Below are 17,575 nucleotides of genomic sequence, written 5' to 3' on the forward strand. Positions count from 1 at the left end.
AAACTGTTTGAACTAATTAAATACACAAAATAATCTCTAAACTACTTTACCTTGTGTGAAAAGCCACTCATGAGAACACTGTTTCTTGCCAGCTCACACATGTCACAAGAACTCAGTTTCCAAACTTGAGTAGCAATGCTGTACTCCTCCATCAGAGGCTCCTAGGACCAAAAACACACACACAAACCAAGAAAAAACACAATTTCGTCCTCATTACGTCTGGTGATCTTTATGTACATCATAAAGCCATGTGTAGATTCAGAAAAACATACATTTATTCATTTGGCAGATGTGAATAAATGGATAACATCATAATACTGACCTTGGTGAAGTGGAACTGAAGGGGATCATCAGTGGACAGAGAGACCATGAGGCCTCTTGACAGGTACTCCGGCAGCGGGTTGCGGTGGTAACTGAGAAACAGGCTGTTGTTACTCAGCGGTGACATGGCAATGCCAATTTGAGCCAGGTAGTAAAGATACTGCAGCACCGGGGCCTGAGGGATATCAAAGAGAGGGAGGGAGGGACAACGAAGGAGAAGTAAGTAAATACAGCTGTAAGCTACAGTCACTCAGTGACGTGAGCACTTTGCCTCAGACTTCAGCAGTGCAGTCAATTTATACCTGCATCAGTGGAAGCCAAGGGGGACCCAATAATTTGTGCCTCACTTGACGTTTCCCAAGATATAAAGCAGTCTAATTCAATACAACACTGTCACTGGCATGAAACTGAATTAATTCCTCTCTGACAGTCTCAACAAAAAATTTAAATTATGGGCCTCAAAGGTTGCATTCATTGGATATTACTAGATTGCACTGTTTGTCTCCAGTTGTTCATGATATTGTGTTCACCCCTTTTAAACCATTTTAAGCCTGGTAAAGCCTCCCATTTTTTTCCAGATAGTTTTTGAATGTTACACAGAGAGGCATTTATAAAAACATTATACAATTTCAACATGATGAAGCCAAACAAAGTCTTTTGGAAACTGTTGTCCTGACCTTTCTGAGCAGCAGCCCATGGGAGATGTTCTCTGACAGGATGAAACCTGACACCAGGTGGTGGATCGGCCCCGCCTCCCCACAGTGAGGTCGCAGCACAAACGTATGGAAGCCTCGTCTCCTGTATGAAATACATTTATTTACAAAGCTGTATTAAAATCTGGTTAATTTTGTTTTGTAGAAATGGAGGATCAATCATGTGCTATAAAAGTGTACAGCTGCCCAATACTGCACCTTCGCAGGTGGTTGAGCACAGTCATGTTGGCATAGGTGTAGTAGAGGTAGTAGGAATAAGGTGGGTTCTTCTCTTCTGTCCAATTCACTGGCAGCGGACTGTCAAGATTGAAAATGTGGTGCTCAGGTTTGGACTCGTCATCCACGCTGTCGAAGCCTACCACCTATTGCCACACAAGAAACAACACAAACAATAACATCAAAACACCACTAAGTCAGTCTTTTTAAGTGTGAATCATCACAATAACTTGGATTTCTTGTGGAGTGACTCACATGCTGCAGGAAGAGATGCAGCTCAGGATGACTGCGGGGGTTGATCGTGACTTCAAACAGAGGCATGAAGATGTTCTCCAGCATCTCCTGGAAATTAGCCAGCTGCTTCTTTGTGTGGTACACATCACTGGAGAGATGGTGATTGTTATAATAAGATACAAACAGCTATATATAGCATATAGAACAGTGACATTTTTTGTCACAACAAAAACATTTTTTTTATACTGTATGTAGATTTAACTGTAAAAGGGTAATGCATCTTTATATTACTTAAAGGAGGAGTTAGCTTTTCTTATGATGTGCTCATATCACCCGAGACAGGAATATAACACTTTTTTTTGGGTTCACTACGTACAGAACCTTTGCTCTTGCAAAACTGCCATTTTATGTTACATTCATATGTTTACTAAACAGATTTGTGTCCTTGGATTCTTCAAAAACACCTGGTACACAATGTGCTCCGTCAGTTTCTTCTTGAATTACCTTCACCAAAATCAAACCTAGAGGTTAAATAAAAGCTGCACATCTCAGCTTCAAGGTAAAGCAAGTCAGGGTGTACTTACAAAAGGCGAGGCACCTGGATGAGCCAGCGCACATTATGAGAGTGCACTCGATGTTTGACGGCCCATTGGGCCAGATTGTCCCATTCGTCTCTGGAGCGGCCGTAGATGGACAGACGTAGTTCAGAGTTCTGGTACTTGCTCTCCTCCAAGTCAAACATCACCTCCTGAACAGTTACAAATAATACTGATGTATCAGATTGTGTATTGTTGAATTACTTGTTTGTTGGTGTTAAAACAATTGCATATGACTTTTTCTGTACCTTGACAATGTGTGCAAAGTATTTTCCTTCAATGTGGTTGTCAGTCTTGATGAAGATCTCTCTGAGGATGGATTCTCCAATCGGGTTGTATTTGGCATTGAACTTGTCAAACCGATGGAACGTGTTACGGTCCTGTTAAGTAAAAGAAACCAGTCAAATCGAATTTTTCATCTATACCAAATATGCTTCTTTTTATAAAGTTATATATGTGTAAAGCTGTTCCCAGTTCTCACCGCGTGCATGTCCAGAGTGTCCACACTCAGGTCGAAGGCTGTCAGGTTCATGGTCTCAAACACCTCCTTCAGGGTCTGGCCACGCCCATTCTCAATGTGAACAATCTCCTCAGGGTATTTCTTCATGGCTCTCTTGATGAATCGCAGCAAGTGCTTCTGGTTCATGCAGGAAGATGCATGTATGTGTGTGTCTACCTGGAGTCAGGAGCAACAGCATAAAATATACCTCTTATTTGACTGAGTGTTGAGATTTTTGTCAATGTGAGTGGCAGATATGACCTCTGATCTCAAGTTCGATCCTGTGTCCATATCAGGATCAGTACCAGTCATCACTTCACAAAGTCTAATTAAAATATTTACATCATAATATGCAAACAGCTGAGCTGCATTTCAGTTATTTGGCTGAAATGTATTAAACTATTACATTTGATTTTTGTGTGTGGGATTTTGTTAACTATGCATAGCCCATAATCACAGTGATGGATAAACAAGTTTAGCTCCGATTTGTTGGCTCTTGCCTTTCGTATGTTGTAAAAATCTCTGTGAGGAACTTTCTTCTGAGCTGCCAGCTCCTTCATCTCATTCAGGAGGATGTGCATCTGGAATTTAGAGCTCAGGTACTGGAGGCGACGGTAGCAAAAAGACTTCCTGTAAACATAACACAGGAGGACATACGACAATTGAAATATAGAAAAAAAATAAAAAATTAAGCTAGAAAATGAGATTAAAGCATATTTGTAGACTTATAGTATAAAAAACAAAACAAAAACAACACTCACACTGGCCCGTTGATAATGAGAGCTATCATAACATTCATATCTGTAATATACTCTTTCAGGTCAGGATACGGCAAGTCCAGTTCTGAACTCCTGTAAAAGGAGGATAGAGTTGTTAAAACCCAAAAGTATGATTATGTAAACATTAATAAACACATAATTAGACACATACTTGTCAATGTTGGTTTTCTTGGTGTAGACATGGACTACTCCATCCACCATCTTGCAACCATATCCTGTGTCAGCTGGCATATTCATGGGGTCCTGATTGTCGTAAGGATGTGTCCCTGAAACAGGTGGGTGGACGGGGGCATCTGAGAATATAGGAGATAGACAATAATTAAGTTACATCATCCATGCTACAAAAATATCTTAAAATGATTAACAACAACACAATAACTGCTCATTGTATTACTGACTGGCGTCTGGTGTCTACTGTGTACATTTTTTTGTCAGCTAGTTCAGGGTGTGTATGTGGCATCTTCAAATCCAGCAATTCCTTGTTGTCTGAGTGTCAGTAAATACCCCAATTTAAGCACTCTCAGGCTTGAACATGCACACAAGTTTGGTCCTGCGAGGTCACAAAGAAAATGGTGATGTTGCCTTTACGCCTACAGTAATTACATCACACATGAGCTTGCAGAGGGTTGAAACACCTTACTAATGCAGTAAGGGAAGTGGACCTTACTTTAATATCGGCCGACTCATAGTCAAGTCAATAAGAAATAAAGCTGTTGTTATCTTTAAGAGGAAAACTGCAGAGATTAAAAAGACTATAGTCCAGTGGAAACACACTCCACAGCTCAAGTAGAGGTGAAGCAATTATTCCTGCTATTCTGAAATATGATATGAAAATAAGCAAGCTTCCCCTGCAGAACAGCTTGAAACACTTATGGTGTAGTCTCTCTGTCGACAGGTTTTCACAGAAAACAAAAAGACAGCCAAAGGAGGAGGAAGTCTAATTAACAGCTTTTCTGATGCTACTGTATGAGTCACTGAAAATCACCTTGTCTTGGCCACAGATAAAACATAATTCTCAAAGTATGTGCCTCAGCGATTACTGTCTCCAGTGGGATACATGCAAATTTCAAAAAAAGGGAATGTATTGCCTCTAGCATGTGGTTCAATCCTTTCTGATAAAAAACGTTCTAATTGCTATTTTGTTTGAGTGTTTGCATGTGATACCGGCATCTACAGGCGTCTCTGGTATATCGTCATAGACTCCCACTTCCAGAGGCTTCGTCCCAAGGTCCTGCAAGGCGTGAGCCGTGGTCTTACAAAAGTTCTGCATGGATCGTGTTATGTACTTCTCCCGGATGAATAATGCCTTCACCACACACTTGGCAGCATCTACCAGGTCAGTGAAGGGTACCTGGGAAGATTATTTTTGCGTTTATGAAAATGGGCGTTGGGATAGATTGAATGTAGTTTGAATGCTGGTGAAATCACAGACATTACATGACACAAGTTTATTAAAAAGCTCCTCACCCCACACTTTTCCTCTCCAGATATTGAGACCCGCTGGTACTCTCTCTCCATTGGCATTGCCCTCTCTCTAAAGCCATCATCAACAGTGTCCACACTCACCTGTTTCATTAACCTAAAAAGATACAGGCACAGGAAAGGAGTTTAAAACAAGAGAAAGTAAACAGATAGTGGAGGAATGAGGACACAAAGAGATGGAAAACATGTGGAGGTAAGCAGAAAGTGTTGCAGAAAAGTACAAGATCACGTATCCAGATGTTCTTCGTTTTATACACCTTCACATACATTAGTTATGTTCAAATATTCATGCTGTTCAAAAACAGACTAAAATGGTCTCGATTAAATGTAATATTGACTATTTAATTAAATCAAAAAATGTTAATAAAGACAAGTAAAGCTAGTAATATGTTCGTAAGTAATCTTTTTGAAACACTTTCAATAGTTAAGCTGTAAGATTTTCAGAGGGTCCACAGGAGGTACAAGTTTTATTACCAATGAGACACAGGAACCTCAGTAATGAAGAAATCAAATCAGACTATGTAAATGTAAATGTAGACGTCTTGTTTCAAACGGACAGGGCACCAATTTCTAAATTTACTGTACATCTATCAAGTCACCAGCAGAGGGAAGATGTGGTCCATCTCAATATGTTGATAATTGTTCTCAGTGTCTCTGGAGTAAAGCTCTTACAACAGTTCAGAGTTCCCAAATACTGCAGACAAGTATAAAGGTTAAATACTAAAATGTCAGACTCTGAGCATACAAGCAAGCAAAATACAGATGAACTGAACGAAAAACAACAACCAAACAGCGTGACAAAACATACATACTGCAGCAGAGCTGACTCACTCTAGGTCTGCAGCACTGTCGATTTTCATGAAGTCCTGTTTGGCACGGAGCAAGATCTCTGGCTCAAGCCTTGGGGTGATATGCAGCAGCGCAGGATAGTGTGGGCAAAGAAGGGGGCAGATGGGCATCAGAAGTAGTGAGAAGAAATTAAGCACACAAGGGGAGAGAGAGACACCAAGTACCAGTATATGCATAAGCACACACATGAACACACTGTACTTAAGCAGTTTCTCACTCTCTCTCACACACACACACACACACACACACACACACACACACACACACACACACACACACATACACATACACATACACATACACATACACACACACACACACACACACACACACACACACACACACACATACACACACACACACACACAAAGAATTTTAGGCATTAAGTGATCAAGCTGATTGACACAGACAGAGAAATATCATAAGTTAGTGATGGTACATCCTGATCAGTAAAGAGGGGTCTGTAGGTGGCGCTTCACATAACCACCTGCATGATCTGCTTAGTGGTGATGAGAGCGTCAACCCTGGAAACCAAAACAGAGCCCGACTCCTTATAAAAGTATGTGTGGAGGAAGATGAAACACCAGAACAAGTACCAAATGCTGGTTAGCCCAGTTAGCTGTTTGCTGGAGTTAGTTAGCCCCCAAACTGGCATTTTAGAAGCTGATAAGCATGTGTGTGCATGGGTGGAAAGCAAGACTTGGTGGGGGCAGTTATGTCTGTCTGAGGTGCTGTAACAAGTATATTTTACTGGCTTCGTGTGTGTGCGTGGTGTGTTTGCATTTTCTCACTTAATGTCCTGGCTGATTTGCCTCTCCAGGCGATGCCGGCGCTCTTCCAGCTGTTCGATGGGACTGTCTTCCGGGAACTCATAAGGAGCGCTGCGCATCTCGCTCTCCGTCATGCTGCGTGTGAACAGCTCCTGGTGTAAACAAAGTTTGTAACATTTATGGAATTATAAATCATATCTATTTCAGTGCACCCATGGACATGTGAAAGACACTGAAGGCCCTATTTTCCTGCTAACGCAAAGCCAGTGCTGAGGCAAACGCAGTCTGTATGCAATTTTCCCAGCCTATGTGATTTTGCATCTGCACCTGTTTGGTAATTTCCTGACACCAAACGAGAGTGCTTACGCAGACATGGGAGAAGAGCTGAGGCTGTGTTAATGCTGATTAGGCAATTTTGGTGTTCAATTTGGGATGAAATTGTGTTTACCACCTCTTACAGCAAATGTTTACCACATCTTACAGAAAATGTGGACAGAGGGCAATTTTCCATTTCTACGAGTATAATCTGTTGACCCAGAGATCAGAAATATGTTTTCTTGGATGAGTGAGTTTCCCACAATAATCTGTAGAACGTTGAATCTTTTCCACATTATTAAAATATTAAACAGCTGTAGTCATCACACTGAAGTATGAATGTTGCACGTTTCATCTACAGTCTCTGATGAGAGAAGGGCTGTGCATATTTTCACATGCAGATGGCGCCACAGAGGTAAGTTAATAATTATTTTTGTCAATCAATCAATCAATTGTCCAACACAGGATCGGTCAGGATGTACAGTAATTAATGTTTTGCTTTTTTTTTTTTTTTTTTTTTACATCAAACTGGAAAGCTTTTACTCACAGAGTCCAAGTTTAACAATAAAATCATTTGGATTAACCTGATTGTCCTCAGGATGCCTCCCAAGCTCTGTGAAATCTTTTCTGGACATTTTTTTTCAACAAAAGTTTAAACTCAGTTTGGAGAATTAAAAATATTTTTCTTTAAAAAGGATTATAACAGTGAGTTTTTGTTTTTTTTTTTGTTTAAAGAGGCTGATGGTAAGGAAAATAAAGGCGAATACACATTCACCTTGAAATAAAGCCATGGCAGACACTAATATCATGACAAATAAAAACACCTTTCTGATGTTTTTGCACAAGTGATTTTCAAATGTAGCAAATTCAAACAAATAGCAGTAAAGGCAGATTAAAATACCTAAACGACTAAATACCCTCTGATTTTTAAACGGATCAATGTTTCACCCAGTTTAAGCTGTATCAGATTAGCTGTTAGCAGTTTAGAAACAATATTTGTTTTGGCGTTTACCTCTGCAATCTCTTTGTACTTCTCTTCCATGGATGTTCGCAGGTCGATTGGGTAATGTGTGAGAGAGACAGGTGTCCCTGGAAGAGATCGCTGCTGCTTGAGGGGCTTGGGCCCAGATGCACTGCACAGGTCTGTAAGGCAAACACAGACAGAGTTACAGCATGTGACAGCAACACATGATGATCTAAAAACATGCATGCCATGTAAAGCCTGATGTTGGCCTTGATGTTTCTACTGAACTGCTCCTATTTTGAGTAAGTTTACCTTGGACAGAGATGATACTATGTTTTTTCATCTGTTGAAATGAATGAATATGACTTGAATGCTACCTCTCGTCCTTTTAGTATTTAATGGAAAAGATCACATCCGACAATGTTATTATATAATTATATATTATAATTTATATTGAGCTATATTTTACTTTAGTAGAGCACACATTAAAATACCAGTAAATTAACATTTAAGTAATACGTTCAAGAAATATTTCCACGACTGTATGAAACACGGTGCTACTGGAAAATAGTTATTTGAATTTTACTACATAAGTAAAATGTGTGTGTTGTATTTGCTTATGCAAGGATGGAGTGACACGGCCTTGACATTAGAGACACAACTCTGACAGTACCAGATTTACCACCAGTCTTATCTCAAACACATTAAGACATATATGTGGGGAGTCTTTACACTGACTGATAAGTCACAAAGTACAACAGCCAACGATGATGTAACTCTACAAAGTTAGCAACTTTTATTCATTTCAGTCTGTTGAAAACAGAGACAGAAAAATGCGAAAAAGCAGACACGAGCTAACCATAGTATCATCACAGACAAAAATAGAACATAATTTACATTTGGTTTACCCGAGATTCCAGCATATGGTGGTTTGAGTGGTTAAGTATGATTTTATGAAGCACAATTTTAGCTCATACTGTATTTTTTTACACTGTAGTCTTGACTCAAACACTCCTTCAAACAAATGGACACATATTTAGTTTAAAACCTGAGAATAACACAAACAACAACTCTTTACACAAACTCTTATCACTCCATGTTATGAATAACTAGAAGATTAAGAGAAGTAAAAGCATATTTTTCTTGAGTCTATATTGAAGACATCAGCTCCAAAGACTAAACATTCAGATGTTTAACAAATCTAAATAAAGCATAACCAAAATTACCTATGAAGCTCTGCTGACGGCGGCTGTGGCTGCAATATGTGACTGAGCATGAAAACCCTTGTAAAATATCCAAGAACAGATCCAGCTTAAGAAAAGACAGCTGTATCAGCAGATACTGTGTCACTTCAATCGCACATGGGCATGCACACACTTGAAAAAGAATCACCCTCACTCACATGTACACAATAACACGTGTGTAGTGCATACACACACCTGAGGTTGACACAGAGGGGCCTCCCCAACTCTAGACCTGCTGGAAACAGGTGACTCCAGCCACTCGAGATTAAACCAAACACAATAGAAGAAAGCTAAAGAAAGACCTCTGTGTTCTGTTTAAAGACGGACATAAATGCAAGTTAAAAATATTCATAATTTAAAGAGAAGCCTTGTTATTTACACACACAGTAATTCACTCTTTGGCTCTGGAAGTGGTGTGTTCACTGTCCTCTATAATTGGTGCCGTTATTGGTGCTGTGTCTGGCCTGTGACAATTAGTTTCTGCCATCTGCTGTCTGCATGGAGTTAATAATGAACAGAGGGTAACTCTCCACAGTACACCAACACCGACATTACGCACTAAACAATTCAATACTGCAGCTACAGTACAAGTCTCAAAGGATGTGAGTTACAGTTATGCAGCAATCCAGTCACACGCAGCCGTGCTGTACACACATTTTTTGTTGCTGATCAGCTGACATTAGAGGTGCAATAATTTGTCAATTTATCAATTAGTCAATTGACATGAAATTAATCTCCAACTATCTTGATAATCAGTTAAAGAGTCTGTCAGAGTGGTCGTAGAGACTTCCACGGGCACAACAAATGGTAAACGTAAAATCACACAGCATAAGACCTCCTATAGGCAGTCAGCCTTTTCCATAATGGCCTCTAAAATGTGGAACACACTAATAACAAAAAAATAACAAGAGTGTGAGTTAAAGACTGAAGCAAAATCAGAGCTATATGCATATTTAATACTTGACTTAATTCTATGTTTTAAATTGTTTGTAACCTGTATATTATCATTTTTTCTTTTCTTCCCGTTCCAGCTTCTTAAAGTTATCTTTGATATATCAGGGCACCCAATTTATTTACATACATGTGTATATGTAGAGTGCACATGTGTGTGGATATAAGCACGTGTGCATTTTCACATGGACTAAGAGAAGACAGACACACACACACACACACACAGTCGTCCCCAGTATAGTATCCATGTAATCCTCCGGCCTTTCTGCCACAGATGCCTCTTAATCCAACACCCCCTACTCTATTTATCTCAGTGACCTCATTGTAGTGAGGAGCACAAACCTCTCTACCCCCAAAACTGAGAGAGTCTAAGCCAACAACAAAATAAAAACAAAGAAAAGCAAACTTTGTCGAACTATGGTCAATTCTCTCTGTAAGTGTCAGCTGCTCTTCTGCTCGACACTGTTACAGTACCTCTTTCAAAAAAATACCCCAACTGACACAAAAACAACAAAAGCACAGTCAAGAGTCAACCTTCAAAACAACAAAAAGGGCCATTGCTGGTCTTTAATGTAAAATTAAAGAAATACTAAACTTTTGATAATCTGTCAAATGAAAAGTAGGTAAATAAAATACTGTTAATTTGTTTTGATTATGTTTTACTTCATTTAAAAAAGATGGTCTCTGTCGTTTCTGAGAGAGACGGTGGATCCAGTGTCATGCAGTAACTTACACTGCATATCCTAATTTCCTGTATTTGGTACAACACCTGTCTTTGAAGTCCTGACATTTGCACTCTGTCTTTCTTTCAAACCACTGCGCAGACCAGCGACTGCATAAGAAAACGTTTTGCACAGTTTGTCTGAGAAACCCCTCCTGCAACCTCACCTCAAACATGCAGTTTACTGTGTGTGTCTATTTTCAGTTGCCTCAGGCCGTCCACGCTCACGTAGTCACTGCACAAGTTAATTTCTTTCACCACTAAGTAATATTGACAAAGCATTCTCTCACATTCTCGGGACCTGAGTGTGCACGCCTCCCACATGAACTACCCACCTGTGTTTTTAAAATGCTGCCAGAGAGACAGACAATGAGTATCTGTGGAGCTGCTTCTGCTCGACGAGGATCAATACAATTCTTCCTGCGTGTCTCGTCCTCCTCGTCCCTGGGGCCAAACGTAGCAACAATCTAGTTTGGCAGCTTGTTTCTTTCTTGTTCAGTCAAACAGTGATCGGGTAAACTAATGTATGGCTTTGTACAGTGTAAAATAAATATTGGTTTATAAACTGCCATATTGATTACATTTTCCTACATCATTTAAAGTTATACTTACTTATTACTAATTACAAATTATACTATCCTGTTAAAGTTTTTTACATTTCTCTCCTGTTCGACTCCATTTCCTATTCAAACAAGTGAAGACCGTCAGCCAAAACTTCCTGTAAAAAAGCTGATTAAACTCGATTTATAAAACACATCTGAAAATAAGTAAATAAATTATAAATTTACTATATATACTATTCTTACTAATGTATTTACTATGATCATGTGGCCTTATCAATAATTTATTTTCAAATATTTATTACATGAGTTGCTATAAATCATCTTGGTACACAGTTAAATTATATTTGCCGTATTTGGTTGACAAAAAACTACTTTGCATGTAACAAACTTCAGACCCATTTCAGGCCGTCTCTTTGAGCCGTTTACTATGATGATAAACTACGATTTCCAGAGAATTAATGAGATTTGGTCACTGCAGAGAAGAACAGAGCTTCCGCTACCTGAAGAGTCAATTATCCCCCACTTTAATCTCTTCATACATCTCTCTCCTTCTCTGTAATTGATGTACATTTCTGTAAATTAAAGTAAAGTCAGTTTACGCTCACTGATTACATTTTCAAATCATCAGTTGTGTGACATTTTGCTGAAAACAGACTTCTTCTATTCCCAGTGAAAATTCAAAGAGCCAGTTTTCGCCACAACAACAACACTCAAGGTAACTGTCGTTTTTGCAGCAAACATCTGGCTTTGCACTGCCACATCTACACGGATCACAACGTTGTCTCCACCAGCCGTTACTCAAAGCACGATGCACCAAAGGGACGGGCAGAACACCTCAATACCACACTAGAGCCAACAGACCCATTTTAACAGTTAATGTGTTAGAGAAATAATGAAATGAATAGGCAACTATTATGATAATTAACTGATTATTTAAGTCCATTTTCAAGATGCTGGAACATTTAGATGTTCCAGCATCTAAATGTGGGAATTACCTGCATTTCCTTTTCTTATCATTAAAGTAAGTTTACTGTCTTTAAGTTTTAGACTGTTGGATAAAGTAAGATTTTTAATAACGTCAGCTTTGGCTAGAGGAAATCTTGGCAGGCATTTTCCAGTTTTTTTGTTTTATATATCAATCAATGAAAGGATCAATCAAGTAAATAAATGTCAAATTAATTCATTTACTTACTTTTACTTTTATATTGGATCATATATTTGGTTTTATTGAGGTTAAATGTAATCTCACAACATCGGGCCAAAATTCCTTTTTGTCATTGTGGTTTGGCAACGCTCACACACATTTGCATGAGTTTACAAAAAGATAGTTCTCCTTTTCACTCAGATATCAACATCAATCGTTCCTGTTTGGTGGAGAATTCTCACATATAATTGGATTTCATTTTATTTTTGCAGTAACTGTCACACAGTTGTACTTTATTTCCTTAAGTGAAGGTAACTATAGCTGCAGAGAGGAATTAGCTGCTGTGCTGATCAAGCAATCTGTGTTACTTCCTCTACTTTCTGGTTTGGCCACAGCTATTTTTAAATTAGACACCTCCTGAAATCATTTTATGAATTCAAAGGCTCATTTCTCCCGTGGTTCAAGCTGACACAGAGCCAATATGGAAAAAATATGATATATATTTATTTTCCAAATGCAATATATAAAATAACAAAAACATAAGAACATCAATGACAAAACTTTGTAGTTTTTTAACACATCTTTGTGTAAATCTCTAATTTGGACATGATCGTATTATCGTATGATTCAGCTGAAATTCAGTAAACAGTGATATTGAAATACTGCCCAGCTCTACTTGGAAGGCCCTGTTGTTACACAGCTCACTGTATATTATTCACATGTGAAGACACCAACACTGTGAGCTACTAAATCAAACCACAAGAAAGGTAGAAACAGTTCTCTAAAGTGAACACAACTGGCTGTGGTATGGACATTTTTTATACACTTTAGTCTCAACTACATTAATGACATTCATGTTTTAATAATCATTGAGACGTAGTTATTAAATGAAGGTGGTTTACTTTTGTCTGCAGTCATCTGGATTTGTACTGATGCCAAGAAAGAATTCTGTTGTCAGACGTTACAAAGCTTAATGTCATGCACTGCTGCTGCATGACGCACGTATTTTAGTAAGCGAGAAACTGTTAATGTATCATGAAAATGTGTGTGTGTGTACGTTAGTGATTAAGATTAAGGTAAGGGTTTGGTTAAAGCAAGTAATGAATTGTAATAAGTTTAAGTTCATGCAATGTCCCTTTAGGTGAGTTTGTGTGTATGCGTGTGTGTGTGCGTGTTTCTGTGTGTGTCTGTGTGTATAGAGTACCATAGTTAAGTAACATACTGTTATTGTGGCTCCAGTGTTTATAAATGTTTGTTTTTCTTCACAGATCTCACTTCACTGCCTGAGAGTGAGAGTGATGACACACGTCTCAGACGCTCCTTAGCAACCACAGATGAGAATAAACCTCTGCTTTGGGTCCTCGTCTCGAAAATATATGATCAGTACTGTGCAAGCGTACAAACAAGGGTGATGAAATTTGCCAGCTAAAACTACTGCCTGCACAGTCACTTTGTAAACAGTCTGGGTCATTTTCTTAAAAACAAAAGCAATTCATGAATGTCCGCTGGGGAGACAAAAAAAGATTTAATAGCATATATTTCAGATCATTCTTGGTACTGTGGTTAGAAACATTTACTTCAAGTGCTACTCTGCTTTTTTTCTGTAATAAACGTCATTAAGGAGGAAACGGGTCACACTAGTCACTGCTGTCACATCACATCACCAACACAAAAACAGATTTCAAACAATGCCCTTATACACATGAGGAAGGTCAACATGTTCAGGTGGAGACCCCGGCATTACGCAGTACATCTCTGCAACACAGTGTCAATAAAGATGCTCCTCATGTGTGACTCCAGATTGAGATATTTCTTTCCTTCAGCATCTCATTAGCTCCAGTTGACACTCTGCTTGCAGCCTTTTTGCTTTACTGCACACTCTTGTAAAAATGTGTGTGCTCTTTATGTTTTGTTTTCATCAGCAAACTCACAATAATCTCTTTGATTAATCCACTGGGAAACAAGACTGCACCATTTACTGGACTGGAGCAAACAGCAGTGGGAGTAGATGCCCCAAATGTTCACTCACTGCAACAGTCAGGCGCCGCTGTGATAAAACTATCAAACACATCACAAGCTTTTGCTAAAATCAGCATCGTAGCAACAGACCAACCTAAAAAATGTATGACGTAGTTTTATCTTCCATATGTTTATCCTTTCCTATAATATAAAGGATATAACAGTGCACAACAACAGGGTTTATCTGTTACCGTTCTCCTGCTCGTGCATTAAATTTAAAAGGTGATAAGTATCATGCCTAACACAGAGCTGGTGAAACTAAGACGTCAGTATTCACATTAACAGACTGGTACTGTTTATCATTAATCAGCAGTAGGTTACAGTACCTCTATCTCCCTGTCTTGTCCTGTTCTCACAGTCTCCGTTATGGTCGCAGTGGCCTTGTCTGAGCTCCTGCGGGATGCTGGGACATGTAACTAGGCCTGGGACAGCCGATGCAACCCTCCCCCGCTGGCACAGTGGAAAAGAGAAAGAAATGACAGCAAAGAGAGAGGAGAGAGAGAGACAGGATGTGCTGCTCTAACAGCGGGATCAGACTATTTTCTCTTTTCTGTGCTCCTCCTGTTGTAACTGTCACCACCTCCAGTGTGCTGGTGAAGCAGTTTTTTTTCACCCTCTCTCTCCTGATTCTCTCTCTCTCTCTCTCTTTTCTTTCTGTCTCTCTCTTCTCTTCTCTTTCTCTCTCTGTATGTCTGTCTCTCAGCTGCTTCCTGGATTACACCGGTTTTCAGTGACTGAACAACACAGTCTTCAAGCTCCCGGATTTAAATACTGGGTTGGAAGATACCACGTGGCCAAAAAAAGGGGAGGGACCGGGGTGAACCACTTTATACTCTATTGTGCTGTAAAATGGTGGAGGCCCTGCATCTGTGGCCACTCCCACTTCATCTCCAACTCCCACCTCTTCATGAAACCCACTGCTTCAGCCTTCTCATGACTGTAAAACATGTTGTGAATATTTGACATAACATGTTTGTTGAAGAAAGGTTTTGTGTTCACATAAATGTTCCTTTTAGTGTTTCTAATAAAATGCACTTTATGTTCGTCCTCTGTAGCACTGTAGCACAACAATAACATCCTTGTGTTTCTTTCTAATATGTCTTTTAATTGGCTTATTGTTGATTTGTCTGTTTTGTGTGACACAACAAATGCTCAACTCTTTATTTAATGCTTTTGATCATTTTTTAATGTGATTGTCTGAAACGTGGATACCAGTCTTGTCTTGTTACATACAGGTATGTGTGTACATATGTGTGAGCTCATTTACATACAGGACACAATGTAATTTTCTCTGTCGATCACATGATGCCAGGGGAGGCTATTTCCCTCCTCTCTCACATGACTGCTGTATGGCACAAGGATGGCCTGTGTGCTCAAGTAGTCCACTAAGCCTCGATAAAATCTACATTTTTAGTGAACTTTCAAAGCAAAGATCATCGAGGAATTTTCCAGATGAAGGGTTAAAACCAGAAGCACACAAACACACACACACACATACACACACATCAGCATGAAAGACACACAAAAGGCAGACACAAACCACGCCAGGGACTGAATTCTGGACAGATCCTCACATACAAATGACCCAGCTGCAACAAAAGTGAAGCCAGCATTATCAACACGACTCAGAGGAAACTATGAGGATAATATTGCTCTACTTATCTGAAACATAAGTTTGTGTTTTTTCATCTTTCATGTTATCAAACCGTATATTGAGTTTCAACCCAGTTAAAAAAGCAGAGCAGTATAAACATCCCCTCAGATGTCAGCTTAACGTATAACAACAACACTGAGAAACCAGTTGAACTCAGCGACCCTGCTACACTCATAAAGAGTCTGATTGTTTATAATGGAGAGTAAATATAGACAGTGATTTCACCGTATTTGACGTCAATGGGGGAAGAAACTTTTATAAATACAAACCAAAATCAACACCAACCCATCAGCCATAGTGTTGACCTACGCACACAGTTCAGTCATTTCTCTGACTGCCCTTTGTGACACTCCCTAAACTGTGGTGGTCAGTGATGAGTCCACTTCCTTTCTGCTGTGGACTAAGTGGGCAGCACTTTTACAGCCAAGCTGAAGTTTAAATACACAACAACATATTTAGAGCGTTTCCTTTAAACTGTTTAAAAAAAACTACGCTAGCAAACACAGAAAAGTGTAAAGTCAATTCATTGATTTACTTCTAAACATATTATACATGTTGGAAAATGGTTACAGAAAACATGTGAAAAGGCTGATAACTATGCAGTACTGAATTGTGGAGATAGAGCCTTAAACTGTTTCTCACCCTTTCATTTTTCCTGATTTTCTGAGCCTGGGGTACCCGCGTGACCTTGGCCCCTCGCCTACTATATAAGACCCCGAGTCCACTCTCCTCAGTGGTTAACCTGCCTAGTGGCGAGTTATTGTTACTACACCTAACGCTACTACTACTACAGTCTACAGTTAGCCAGTTAGCTGAGTTAGCCGCCGAGCTAGCAGCTGAGCTTGTGGCAGAAAGCTCTCAGACGTAGCATCCATGTTTCTGGTAGAGGTGGTGACTTTGATTGACAGGTGACACTTGGCAGGGGGCGGGGTTTAAGTGAACTCGGCGGGCACGCACACAGCGTTTGGGAGCAGAGAAAGAGGCTGGTTTTTACACAACTTTGAAGCCTAATTTCATATATTTGGCGATTTTTTTAATCATTCAAATTTGGCAGGGTGGTTGACAACACACTTTTCTGTGGTATGTCACTTTACACAGACTTTAATAAACAGAGTCAACAAATGGCATTTAAAAAGGTAAAAAAGTGTATATATGTATGTAATATTCTTAATCTCAAATAGTTTTATCTGGGCAAGATTGTTAGGTAAAATTATCTGACAATAATGCACGAAAAACAAAATACACAAAGTATAAATAAAACCACAGAAAGTGCTCATGACATTCACTTTCACAGGAAATATATACATGCAGGACAATATAAAGGAGATTATGTTGGCAGAGAGGTGTTTAGGTGAAAGTATTAGTTAATATCTACAGATAAATGCTGCTCATTTCTCTGCAGTAATTCTCAGCCACCTGAAGTGTAGAAGACTACTGTGACCTGCAATGCTTGTGAGGGTTTCTCATGCATGACATTTCTGTGAACCTCAACTACTTTACAATAATGTATGTAAGTGTGCGTCCTGCCATCGATGGCTTCA

General features: G+C 39.3%; 2 protein-coding genes across 4 annotated transcripts in view; one reads left to right on the plus strand and one right to left on the minus strand.

Annotated features, from left to right (window-relative positions):
• ampd2a (adenosine monophosphate deaminase 2a) overlaps window positions 1–17,575 on the minus strand; it is a 31,344-nt gene that overhangs the window by 4,255 nt on the left and 9,514 nt on the right. For all 3 annotated transcript variants that reach the window (XM_062416598.1, XM_062416599.1, XM_062416597.1), the window contains 16 exons: window positions 7,787–7,917; window positions 6,481–6,611; window positions 5,672–5,740; window positions 4,826–4,937; window positions 4,523–4,709; window positions 3,510–3,651; window positions 3,341–3,430; window positions 3,080–3,209; window positions 2,562–2,756; window positions 2,329–2,460; window positions 2,069–2,232; window positions 1,506–1,632; window positions 1,233–1,396; window positions 999–1,119; window positions 323–496; window positions 51–161 (listed from right to left, as the gene is read on the minus strand). In XM_062416598.1, coding sequence (XP_062272582.1) covers window positions 51–161; window positions 323–496; window positions 999–1,119; window positions 1,233–1,396; window positions 1,506–1,632; window positions 2,069–2,232; window positions 2,329–2,460; window positions 2,562–2,756; window positions 3,080–3,209; window positions 3,341–3,430; window positions 3,510–3,651; window positions 4,523–4,709; window positions 4,826–4,937; window positions 5,672–5,740; window positions 6,481–6,611; window positions 7,787–7,917 — 2,180 coding nt within the window. The remainder of the gene's footprint in view (window positions 1–50; window positions 162–322; window positions 497–998; window positions 1,120–1,232; window positions 1,397–1,505; window positions 1,633–2,068; window positions 2,233–2,328; window positions 2,461–2,561; window positions 2,757–3,079; window positions 3,210–3,340; window positions 3,431–3,509; window positions 3,652–4,522; window positions 4,710–4,825; window positions 4,938–5,671; window positions 5,741–6,480; window positions 6,612–7,786; window positions 7,918–17,575) is intronic.
• The window catches only part of bysl (bystin-like), a 169,466-nt gene continuing 156,176 nt past the window's right edge, over window positions 4,286–17,575 (plus strand). The window contains exon 1 of the mRNA XM_062416607.1: window positions 4,286–4,293. The gene's annotated coding sequence lies outside the window, so the exon portion shown is untranslated. The remainder of the gene's footprint in view (window positions 4,294–17,575) is intronic.

This window comes from Scomber scombrus, chromosome 3 (genome assembly GCF_963691925.1).
Source record: "Scomber scombrus chromosome 3, fScoSco1.1, whole genome shotgun sequence".
Lineage (NCBI taxonomy): Eukaryota > Metazoa > Chordata > Actinopteri > Scombriformes > Scombridae > Scomber > Scomber scombrus.